This window comes from Tachypleus tridentatus, chromosome 13 (assembly GCF_004210375.1).
Source record: "Tachypleus tridentatus isolate NWPU-2018 chromosome 13, ASM421037v1, whole genome shotgun sequence".
NCBI lineage: Eukaryota > Metazoa > Arthropoda > Merostomata > Xiphosura > Limulidae > Tachypleus > Tachypleus tridentatus.
This window is the reverse complement of record NC_134837.1, coordinates 157,266,880-157,279,395: the sequence shown is the minus strand read 5'-3', so window position 1 is coordinate 157,279,395 and position 12,516 is coordinate 157,266,880. Positions and strand designations below refer to the sequence as shown.

The 12,516-nt window shown below is 27.8% G+C and overlaps 1 protein-coding gene across 2 annotated transcripts in view; it reads right to left on the bottom strand.

The window, feature by feature from the left end:
• The window catches only part of LOC143240833 (microphthalmia-associated transcription factor-like), a 64,331-nt gene that overhangs the window by 46,128 nt on the left and 5,687 nt on the right, over window positions 1-12,516 (bottom strand). For both annotated transcript variants that reach the window (XM_076483988.1, XM_076483989.1), the window contains exons 2-3: window positions 7,550-7,756; window positions 4,793-5,002 (exon numbers count right to left, since the gene is read on the bottom strand). In XM_076483988.1, coding sequence (XP_076340103.1) covers window positions 4,793-5,002; window positions 7,550-7,726 — 387 coding nt within the window. In that variant the 5' untranslated portion in view covers window positions 7,727-7,756. The remainder of the gene's footprint in view (window positions 1-4,792; window positions 5,003-7,549; window positions 7,757-12,516) is intronic.

Here is a 12,516-nt window from a genome sequence, read left to right as displayed (position 1 = left end):
GCATAACCTAGTCCTGTGATGTAATTGTTTTAACATAGATGGCATTTGAATGGAAACACACAACAAAAACTGGTGGCACCTGAAATTGCACATTAGATCCATGGTAGGAAGAGCTACAGCATAATTAACATTGATTATGGTCACAGGATGGACAGTGTGAATTTTCATTAAAAATTAGGCACCACTTACTAGAGAGTGGGATACACAGTACACTAGCAAAAAGGCCCATGTAAATAAAGAAATAGCAAAAACACAGTAAAGAAAAACAAAGTCAGAAGTACCTAGGAAACCACTGACAAACTTGTGGGCAAAAACAAGCACATCTAAACAGTAATACTGTCAATTAAAAGTTATTAACAAATGCAAATGTGGAGAAAAGCATTGGTTATGATAGAAATTGTATTGCACTCCTATGGATGGAGAGCTGCTGCAGAATCATTTATATGTGAATATGCAGAAGTGGGAAGTGTAACCTAGTGGCAAACATTGAAATTTGCATCAATAGGGGACAGTACTAATTGAGAAAAGCTATTTTGTGAAAGGAGGTAAGATATCATATCAGAACAAGTACACTATATTACTGTGTATATATAAAATAATACTCTGATATTATAAAAAATGTATTAATAAATAAGGAAATCTTAATGGAATTTTCTGATAATAATTTTTAGTTGTTAGTAAAGTCATTGAAACAACTTGGTACTACTTTTATGCAGAGGAACACCTTTATCACATGTAAAGGCTCATTTAGAGTCTGAAAATTGGTACTTACAGTTGATTTCATGGGTAGTGGTTGGGAGTTATACTATTTAGTTAAGATATCTGGTTGGGATTCTCTATCCAAGTATAATTTGTCTACTGTGCTGCTGATTAATACTTTTTACACTATAATGGGGGTTGGAATGTAAACTTCAGGAGGTAAGTTTATCTTACTTACCTCCAAGTGATAGTACCTTATTTTATGGGTTTTTTCTACTCTTTTTTTTTTTTTTCCTTACTTTGGAGAGCAGTCACATCCCCATAACTGTCCATATGGGACATTGTGGGTTTTTTAGCAGCTACATTTTGCTCTCCTAATTTCTATTTCTTTTAATTATTTTGTTATTATTTAAATTTGATTATTTTATTATTATTCATTTTTATGAATTTCTTCATGTGAGACTGACGAATAGAGGTTAAGATTGATAGATGGTAATGTGGGTCTTACTTGAATAACCACCTCCAAAACTTAAGTAAATTTTATATCCAACATTATAGTCTGTACCTTGGGGATCCTTTTGATTTGTGCATTTTTTTAATTTTTGTCTGGGGCTGTTTTTGTTTATTAGAAAATTAGATATGTCTGTACAAACAATTTTAATGCACATAATAGCCTGATGTGCACAATAATGATATACTAATAAATAAGGAGTTTACTACTGCAAATATTTTAATATAAAAAACTCAATAAATCTTCTCCCTTTAAATAAAAAACATACACACATATTGGAGCAATGCCTTCTAGCTTAGCTATTATATTCTGTTTTCACTTATAAAAATCAACAACCAAGATATATAATTGAATTTAAATAATTCAGACCTGTACATTGCATTAAAAATATGATAACAAAGATTAGATACAAGTTTACTTCAGCTCCACACACTTAATATTTTTTGAAGGTCATTGATAAGTACAAGATAATTTACTTTAAGAATTAATATATTAAATCTGACTTGCCCTCATGAACTTAGTAGTCCAGCATTATTCAATTTTTTTTTTTACAATGAACAGTCTCCCCATTGTGACAGTGCAAAATAAACGTGTAAACTAAAATAAACGTAAAAATTGAATTTTGTATTCAAACATTGAAGTTCTTGGTTGTATAGAAACCTTTAACAACATCACATAGCTTAAAATAGAATCAGTATGCTGCATCAGTCCACCACATTACTAACTATGTCCTTTGACTGTACTCATTACTAGGTACTACAAAGAATTTCATGTGTTTATAATAAATTGTCAGGTACTATTTGGTAATCTCCATGTAAATAACTGCTTAGTGTAACAGCTTCTATGTTCTGAAATGTTTTATTCTACAAAGGTCAAAAACAAATTGTTTTTCCCTGCATTTAAAATCACATATTTAAACTTAAAACTTCAAGTTCAATCTTAATTCTTTTTATCTATTTCCTACCTACAAACTGATGATGTTCTCATCTGACTTGAATTACTCAGTTAAATAGAAAAATCTTGATATTATGATGTACATTTTAAACTCATTCCTACTATAAAACACCGTCATTGAAATATCAGTTTTTTTATTTAACTGCTTATTTTGACAAAACCTCATGATTCACACTTCCTCTCCTTCCACTGATTTGGTCAACCTTCTACAAGTAAACCTTAAAACCAGGAAGTTACAGTGACGCATGATCCTTTGCTCAAGAGTTGCACTTCTGAAAAATGTAGGTGATATCCTGAACTGCCTACAACTTGTTTTCCATGTTTAGTTAAATGTCTGCCAGTGTTAAATATGATACTCTTATGACTGTGGAGAAACTATGTCTTAAGTTTCAGTTGTGATATTACTCAGTCAAATATCCCACAGTAGTAAGTTAAAATGATTCATTTTCTTCATCACTCACATACTGAAATATCATCATAGTAATTTCTCTCAAAACAGTTGAAAAAAAAATGAAACCCACATCATCATCACTAAATTTTCTTCTCTAACCACTTGGTTTATATTAAATCATTGCAACTGAACGCTGATTGTTTTGAATGATAGTTCTTTTTGGAAATTTTATTTGTATTCAGTGAAAAACAGAATTAATTTTGAAAGAAGCTTCTCACAACTGCTTTGGTCCTCTGTTGCTTTACTTGCTATATATATAAACAAAAACAACACCAAGTTGAGGAAAAAATAAGTCTAGGCACCAGTGATTGTTAAAATGTTTAAATGAAGTTGAACTTTATTTTTGGTATATAAATAACAGTGAATTTCCTATCACTGTACTTAAAAAGTGCATCCAAGTGTCTTAGTTTATCTTTAAGAAAAATAAGTATGGAATAAATTATTTTTCTCATTTAAACCCCAACAGAAAGAGATGAAAGAAACTAATTTATATATGCACACACACACACAAAAGATATTAAAACCATAATAACATCTATACAGATATCAGTTATTGAAACACAGAATCTGCAACAACTGTACAGCAACAAGAAAACAACAAACACTTATGCTGTTGAGTACAGCAATACAGTTTGTAGCACTTATAATTTTTTAATCTCTCCAGTATTTCAACAAGTAACAAAAATGTCAATTCTATTTAATTATGTTTTTAAGCTACAAGATGTAGAGCCTCTTTTGTTACACACAAATAAGCACTTAGAATGAAGTGTTGTTCATGTCCATGAATGTCTTGTGAATCAAATTCAATGTAATTCTTAGCTAGACCCAGAATTGACATGCATCATGTTTTATGGCATTAAAAATTTTAAATATGATAACTAACTAAAAAGTTTAAGCAAGTGCAAAACAATCTATTAAAGAAAATGTAATAACACTTAAATAAATCAAATAAGATTTGTTGTTAATAATAAAAAGCAGTAAGTGTGCAATATTAAATGTTATATTTTAACAGCTTATTCTTACTTGTCTGAAATCATATATTGTATAACAAAACAAAATTTCTTCATATAAATTCTACATATAAAGAAATAAAAGATTTTATCTTGAATTTATGAGACAACTCTTGTGTTTTGTCAGGTTTATAACACAAGTGGTATTTGTAAATATAACTTTCCTTGGAAATTTTCATGCAAAATGTTTAAGTCAAAGCAGAGCTTGTACAAATGTAATATTTCATACAAAACATTCTGAAGGCCCATCAAAACATTCAAAATGAAAGTTTATTTTAAACTAAACAATTACTAAAGAAATGATAAGCACACTTACCACAAAAAGATACTTGTATCATTATGCTTCTTTATTTTACATTTCACATTATTCAAGGTTTCAAACAGCTATCAATTTAAGGTCATAATCTGTGTCAAAGGTATTAACAGAGTAGGCCTAATCAGTTTTTATGATTACCATTTTGAATGAAAATGTGCAAACAAGGTAACAAATAATGTATCTTGTCAAAAGAGCACAAAAAGTTATATTTCTACAACCTAACTTTACTCCCCTTGTCAATAATTTTTTTTTATAGTAGATCATAAAATTAATCACATTTTGAAGCTTTAAAAAACATATTAGAGTAATTCATTTCATCAAAAATCATCAAATACAAAACACACTACAGTAACTGTGTAAATACGGCAGTCAAATATTTTTTACCAAAATAATTAGCTAAAAATAAGATTATTTATCGTGTATATATTCTGTCGAACAAAGCAGCTTTTGTATTTGTTTCACTGTAGTTTATCTCTAAAGAAAAACAAAACTGTAATTATATAAATCATTTATTGAATATTTTTTAATTATACTTTCCTAAACAGGAATCAATTTCTACTTAGTTTGTTTATGCATCTGTAATAAGCTATAGAATTAAAATTTTGACTTGGTCAAAATTTTCATGTACATGTAGTTTGTTTTTGAATACAAGGAAAAGATCCAAATTATTTACTGCAATTTATGATCACATTAATGCAGCTGTATTTCAAGTTATTAAAGAATGCCTGCCAAATAATGTATTCATTGCAGGTTTAATTCAGAAGATTAAAACTGTTTATATTTTATCAAGTTTCCAGTATATTGTACCAAGTACACAGCTCAAATATTTCAACAAGAAAAACATAATATACCTCTGATGTACTTGTAGTTGTTGAACTGCTTGGTGGGGCAGATGATGGACTGTCAGGACTTGAATAAGAGTTTCTAATTTTGGAGGCTAGGGATAAAGTGTGAATCTGTGGATGGTTTGTGCCATAAGCACTGCTGATATACTGTTGTACTTGTCTTCTTTGGCTCTGTAGAACATGATATTTTGTAGGGTTTTCTAAACGGGTCTGAACCTGAAAAACCATGCATTATCAAACTTGTCATATCTTTTCTTAAATCAGTATTCATACTATAATTTTTTAGTTATTATGAAGAAACCACAATTATCTAATAAATTTACTTTTGGTTGTAAAATGTTTTTCCTACAATAAACATTTACAAAACAAATAAATTTACATGCAGTAATAAAAAATGTACAAACTGGGTATTACAAGTTGAATTTATTTTTAGCTTAATAAATCCTTTGAGAAGTGTTCAACTCTCTACCTAACTTCTTAAAAAAATATATAAACAAAAGCCTTAATTTTTAAAATAAGACTAATTTTTGTTTTTCAAAAATGTACAAGATAAAGCAAAAACAGGCTGTACAGTTTAAAAATGATATGCATGTTCTATATTTGTGTTGTAAACGAATTTATGTGGTTATAAATTTACCTGCTTTGTGATGAAAAACATATTTACAATGTTAAGATTAAAGAGAAAATTCACATAATTACCTGTAAATGATAAAAAAAAATGAAAATTTAATCCTATCAAACACAGGTTCAAGGAAATAACCTCCATAAAATTATATTATGACTTTGCTAAAGATGAAATAGTAAACCAGTGTACAAGACAACTTTTACTAGTTATTCAGTGTTTTGCCATATCATATGCATTCTCAATGTCTTTGAAATTTATTGAACTAGTACAAATATACTGTTGTTGTGAAAAAATACCAATTTACCATGAATGTAATTCCACCTGTTAAAGTTATTAAAACTACACTACACAATACTATCACAATCATCTTTTACTTTCTCACTACAAATGCACTTCTTGTTACTGCAACACATCTAAGATATTTAAATGGAAATTTCTTTCATCAAAAAACTTTGCATCTGTATCACTTATCAAAAAAAGGCAATTTCTTTACTGTAAATGCAAATTAGAGTTGTAACAGCACTAAATTTTCTTGAGTTTACTAAACTTCATCCAAAAAATTAAAACTTTCATTGATGTTTAAAAGAAGATTCGTATACTGTTTATTCTAAAGTAGCAAGTTATCCAAACGATTAGAAAAAGTAACTAAAATTGGCTTATTTGTGATAATTTCTTAACCCTTTCGCTGTAGTTGCAATGCATATTTCTCAGTAGATGGGTAAATATACATCCCATCCACAATGATTGGGTTAATGATGTATTTCCTGTACATACTGTTGTTGGATTTATTAGGCAGTACTTATTTTAAGCAATAACTCACTAAATGCAAACAATATAAAATTATCGACATTATCACATGAATGAACAAAATACAGAACTAAAAGATTAATATTAATAAACAGTATTACTGCAAATATGCAAAAAGCTTACCAAAATATTTCAGGTTTTTAATTTCTAAAATATATATTTTGTAACAATGTAGACATTTACAGATACAGAATTGGAAGTTCTTATGGACAGTCTGTTTTGTTTGTTGTTTGAGACAAGGTTTTGGAGTTGCATTCCAAGATGGCTGGCATGGGTAACAAAACCCTTACTAAAATAAAGCAGAGAACAATATTTTGACCTTCTCAGGTCATCTTCAGGTAAACAAAGAAAATGACATAAGAAGGTTGAAATATTACATGTAGATTTGGATATTTCTTTTAAAAACAAAGTTTACTTTTTGAGATAAATTTCACCTAACAGCTAAATTTTTTGGCATAATTTTGGAATTGCAACATTTCTGCAGCTCCAGTTAATTTCTTATCTTTAAATAATGCCTCATTAAATCAAGCGTATCTACTAAAGTATACAAGTGGTAGATTACACTCTAAAATAATTTACAAAATATTTCTTATTTGAGAAGAAATTTTTAGCTGGAGAAATTTTAAATGGTGGTTAAATAAATCCTTTTTGAATGCAATAGATATTGAAGGAAAAAACTTTAATCTATGCATGTACTTGTAGACTTATCTTGACTTTTTGACTAATGTCAGAAAAAGGAATATGTTAAGCTACTTTATTAATAAAACAATTAATTTTTGTAGTCAGATTATTGTTCCATGTTTTATTTAAAATCTTAGAATGTGCACAAACTTCAATAAGTTGGAAAAGTCTATCAGCTACTATGATATATCTGTCAACATAAGAGAAAAGCAAGACAATGACAGTATTATCAGTATTTTAAAATAAACAAGAATACTGTAATATAAACAACAAATAAGGAAAGCAGCTTATCAGATACTCAAAATATCAAAAACAATCTAAAGAAACATGTGAATAACTTATGAAAAAACAAATGTATAAAGAAGCTTGATGAATACTCTCAAAATGAAACAGCTGATTAAAAAATATGTTCTAGCATGGTGAAAACTTTAAAATGAGTTATGTTAGTGCAAAATTTAGAAGACAGTATGAAGTGTAAATCTATATAAGACTAATCAACAACTTGAGTGCACACTATAAATAATAATTCCATAAATGATCAAATCCATTAAAGTATGTATTTTAAAAATAATGCATTTTACAAATTAACAAGTAAAACAAATAGGATATTTAAAGGGATGTTTTCATTTTGTTTTGTTCTTATGAATTACCTGAAGCACCTGAGGAGGGACTGATAGGCCCATAGCAGATACAGACACTGGTACTTTAATTGCAGCAGTTGAAGGAGCAGAAGTTGACAATGTCTTTTGTTGAGCAAGGGCTTCTTTTTGCTCTAATTGTTGCATCTGTTCTCTCATTAACTGTTGTTTCAAACTAGTACGATTCATGGTAGTGACAGTTTTCAGACCCAGAGAGCTACAAATATAGAAAATTCATGTAATAAATATAATTTTTAGAAAAAAGAAGTATTGTTTTTCATTAAATATTATAAGTGATGAAAAGTTTGCTTCAAGAATGAATAAAATATTTAGCTGAGAAAAGAAAATCAGTAGATGAAAGTCTAACAAAAACGAAGGAAACTCTCATGGGAATAATACATATCCCAGAAAACATTATTTGATACATTATGGTACAGAGACATGATTAGTCAATTATTATACATAACACACATCTTCTTGATGACTTAAAGTACTACTTTATGCAATTAAACTTGACCTAATAAAAATATATACTTATAAAGAATTTCACAAGTATTTACATTACATTATAGACAAAGAAAATGTTAAATAAAAAAGGTTAAAGAAAAGGTTAACCACATACTACTAAAATTTCATGTATAAAAGAGAGTTACACCAGTGTCTGGATTTTGTGGTTCCAAGTAAAAACCTCACAAGATAAAGGATTCTAATTTATCTGGAAATAAATATCACCAAGTGCCTCTAATTTTGAAGCTATATAAATATTAATAGAAAAGAAAATATACTTTCCCAACCATGAAATATTTTAAACAGTTTCAACAAACCATTTAATAAATAGACTTAAATTCTACAAAAAAATTTAAAGTTTCAAATTTTTCACTTAATTCCATTTTCTGGTAAAATTTTTACAACTGAAATGTCCTTGCACATTTACAATTTAATATATATTATTGAATTGACAATACAAATGGGTTAAATAACACTGGTGATTAATAAATCTTTATAATTGACAAAAGAGAAAAAAAATTCTAATTTGCAATCTGTCTTAAGTTAAAAGTTATTTTGAATGTAAATATTCAATTAACAAAATTATTTATTCTGAAATGAAATCAATGAGTTGGCCACACCTGTAGACTAAATCTATAGTCCACATATTAGGTATAAAACTGTCAAATCTTGTGAACAATTTTTTTTATAAGTTTAAAAAAATCAAAACACAAGCTGCATCCATAAGTCCTTTAAATAATTTACGAATGGATAATGAATGAGAATTATTATGTGATAATTAACAGTTCCTGTCCTGCTGGATATCAAAATAAACATCAAGATGAACAAGTAAAGATGGCTACACACATACCATATGAAAAATTCAAAAACTGCAGCAAACCCTCACATTTATCAAATCTGTACCTCATACTCATAGATAAATGAACAATAAACAAAACATTCGTGTGTTGAAATAATTCTTGATACAAATACAAGACAACAACAAGAATAACAAACATTTTCCAAAATAAGATATTCTTAACACAGAAGCATTGCAATAAATTCATTTTGATATTTTAGTAAATATCAGTTACTAAATGTAATTTCTTTGTCATTTGTATCATATCATAGTACACAAGATGCTAATTTATTTACAAACAGATTGAGAGACTTCAGATTATAAACGTTTTTCATGTCAATATAAGCCTAATTTTAAGCACCACATATAATAAACTGACAAACAACAATTCAGAAGCATAATGTTTATAAATGATTTTTTATCATTCTTACTATTATAGTAGCCTAATATTCTTCCATACATGACTACATGTATAATAAGCTCAAAATTGTTATGAAAGTAACAGTGGCTAACAAACATTAAAATCTGAAATAAAATGTTTGAATACTGACAAAGAATATTACTTAGGAAAGATACTGTAAACATATTCCCATACTAATATTTTGTTAATTCTTTATTTTATGATGCATTATAAAAATTTTCTCTTTATATTATGTGAGAGGGTACACATTCAGTTGTAAAGATAGATAATATACAATTAATTTTCTCTACATTTATTTAACATGCATCATGGTTACTGTTTTGTAATTTGCAAAATTTCTTTTTTTTTAATGATGAAACTATTAAATGTTATATACTGCACATAGGGTGATTGCTTTCAAATAGAGGATCAAGTGTCTATGAAATAACTTCTGTAAAATTTTGTATTAAACATTAAGCATAAAATGTAATCACACAGCCTTCTCTCTGCTGACAAGGAGTGTCTAGAAAATAACTAAAAATAATCAATGAATATACTGATAGAAGCCATTGTAACATAGCATGTAAGTGAAGCACAGAAAAAGATAAAATTTTTACTTTAATACACTTACGTTTAGCACAATACAGTTAACTGTAACTATGCTTATCCTAACTTTCACTTCAAAATTATAATGTATTTAGGATTTCTAACATGATTTTTTATTTACTTTTAATTCTTAGCTGGACCAATCACAAATAAACATTTTCCTTGAATAGGGTAGTGCCCATTCTGCAAATATTTCTTGAAACTTAAATTGCAATACTGAACCAAAATTCTATAAAATATGCATGTTAAGTATGTTATGCTAATAACAAAATAAGTACTGCACATATCCACATTTGATTTAATAGTTTATTTTTTATAAAGTTTACATAAAAAAGCCTATTTTAATAAAAACATTTGAAATAAAATACAGGAATCTAATGTACTTGTAATAATTTTCACATTCAGCAACTGCAGTTTATTGTTGTTGTTACACAATCACCCATATAAAAAGTTAAAATTATTGACGTTCTTAATGACACTGCTTCACTCACAAAAAAGAAAACTTGCATGCAAGTTACAGCACGTGTGAAATTCCCACTAAAAAAGCAACAGCAAATCTCGTTTTGAGCTTCAAGTTCCGAGCAGACAGGAAGCTACTTGTACAGCTCATAAGTTGTGCACAAATACATATCTGCAGAACCACTTCCAGCGTAACAGAAAATATTATTCTATAATTCCTTGATATTTATTGCAGTAAGCTACACTTTTAATTGACTACTAAAACCATACACCCGAGTATTTATTAAGACAATCAATGGCAATTTATAACAAATGCAATACTATTTCATAGTTTATTCAAATCATCCCTAGTTAAGCTATTTCTACTGTAGAAAAGAGTTGCTAATTGTCCAATACGCATACATACATACATACATACATATATTATATCACAAACAGTTAATCTTGTTCATTTTATTGCACACAGAAGTACTGGTTAACTTTCCAATAAATCAAAAGGATTTTTTTCAATTTAAAAATATTTTAAGACTTTCTCATAAAATGCTAATAAGTAAAAAAATACAAAGCCAGAAATGTCTCATGTTATTTCATCTTCCACAGTTTTCTTAAATAACATTTTACATAAAATAGAACATTATCTTGCCAAGTACTTTAATGAAACATAATATTCCATTAAGTGAAGATAGTAATGAAGCATATGTTTATAGGAATGGATGTTGCCCTACAAACAAATTTGAAAAGTAATAAGCAAATATTATTGAAATTAATAAGAAATTCATTTTTTATCTTTCTGTGACAGTCTTGGATGTTATGCTTAAAACTGAGAACACTTCTTCAACTCATAAATCAGGAAAAAACTTAAATTAATTGTATGCGAGTTAATTGTTTCCTTTTACACTTTTAAATAAGCTAACTTAGAAAAACTGAATATGAAATAATAACAAAATAGTGTGAAAATTATTGTGCATGTTTCTAGATATATAAGCTATACTTTTTATCACTGAAATAACAAAACAAACAAACTTGCTTTGAGAGTTTTAAGAGATGAAAAAATGGAAGACAAAGGTTGATTATGTGAGTAAGATAATGTACTTTCTATATAATTCAAAGTTAAAATATTGTTATCTGTCTGAATTTCATCATAATCTACCTCTGTTGAGAAATCAACATGCTTGTAATACCTTTAAGAATGTGTCAGCTTATTTTATATATCAATTTTGAATGTTTTACTAAGTAAACAGATGGTCATAATATACACAAGTAATTGAGTATTCTATATGCTAAATCATTCAGTATATAAATAACATTTTTAGAAAGTTATCAGGGATTTTAGAAATCAATAAATGAAGTAATAACCCAATGTTGGACTTTTGGTTGTTAATAACATTTTGTACTCAGTTTAACCTTTTTTTAACATGACATCAAGTTTCTAGAAATTCTAATCTTAGTTAACAATCATCTATTAAAAAGTCTTTGTTAACTATTTGTCTGTACTTCAAAACTAATAATTTAGTGTTATTCTGATATTTAAAAATAATACTAGACTAGTTTTGTTCAGAAAATATGAAATCACTAAAATACCTAACTTGGGTTATTTTGGGCTATTTGTCACTCACTGAAATTATAATGCCACTTAAGTTTAGTCCTAATATATTTCTTTTTTAATTAGATTATGAAGTATTAAAAGTCTAATCCCAGGCTATTTTCATTACTGGAACTTTAAAAGCACTATCAAACCTAATCTAAGGTTAATTTATGCATAAGATTTTGAGCTAACAAGCTTAATCCTAAGTTACTGTTGGCTAGGAATATTTTGAATTGAAGTTTAATCTCATGCTCTCATTAGTTAGAGATTTTGAGCTCTATGAATAAGAAATTTAATCTTATATGTTGTAGACTAAGTATTTTTAAATTCACTACAAATGTAATAATGGCAGTTAGTAGCATCACATAACACCAGTAAACCAAAGACACTAATTTCCTAATCACTGCAAGAGCAGATTTTTTAACATTTACACATACATGAATTTTGTAGAAAAGTGTCCTGTGCAAACTAAGAATATCATGTTAATGCCAAACTCTGATTAAATGCAATAAAATAAAAAGACTGGCAAATTACTAAAACCTATTGAATAAATGGAAATGCAAGAAAAGCTTACAGTCCTGACT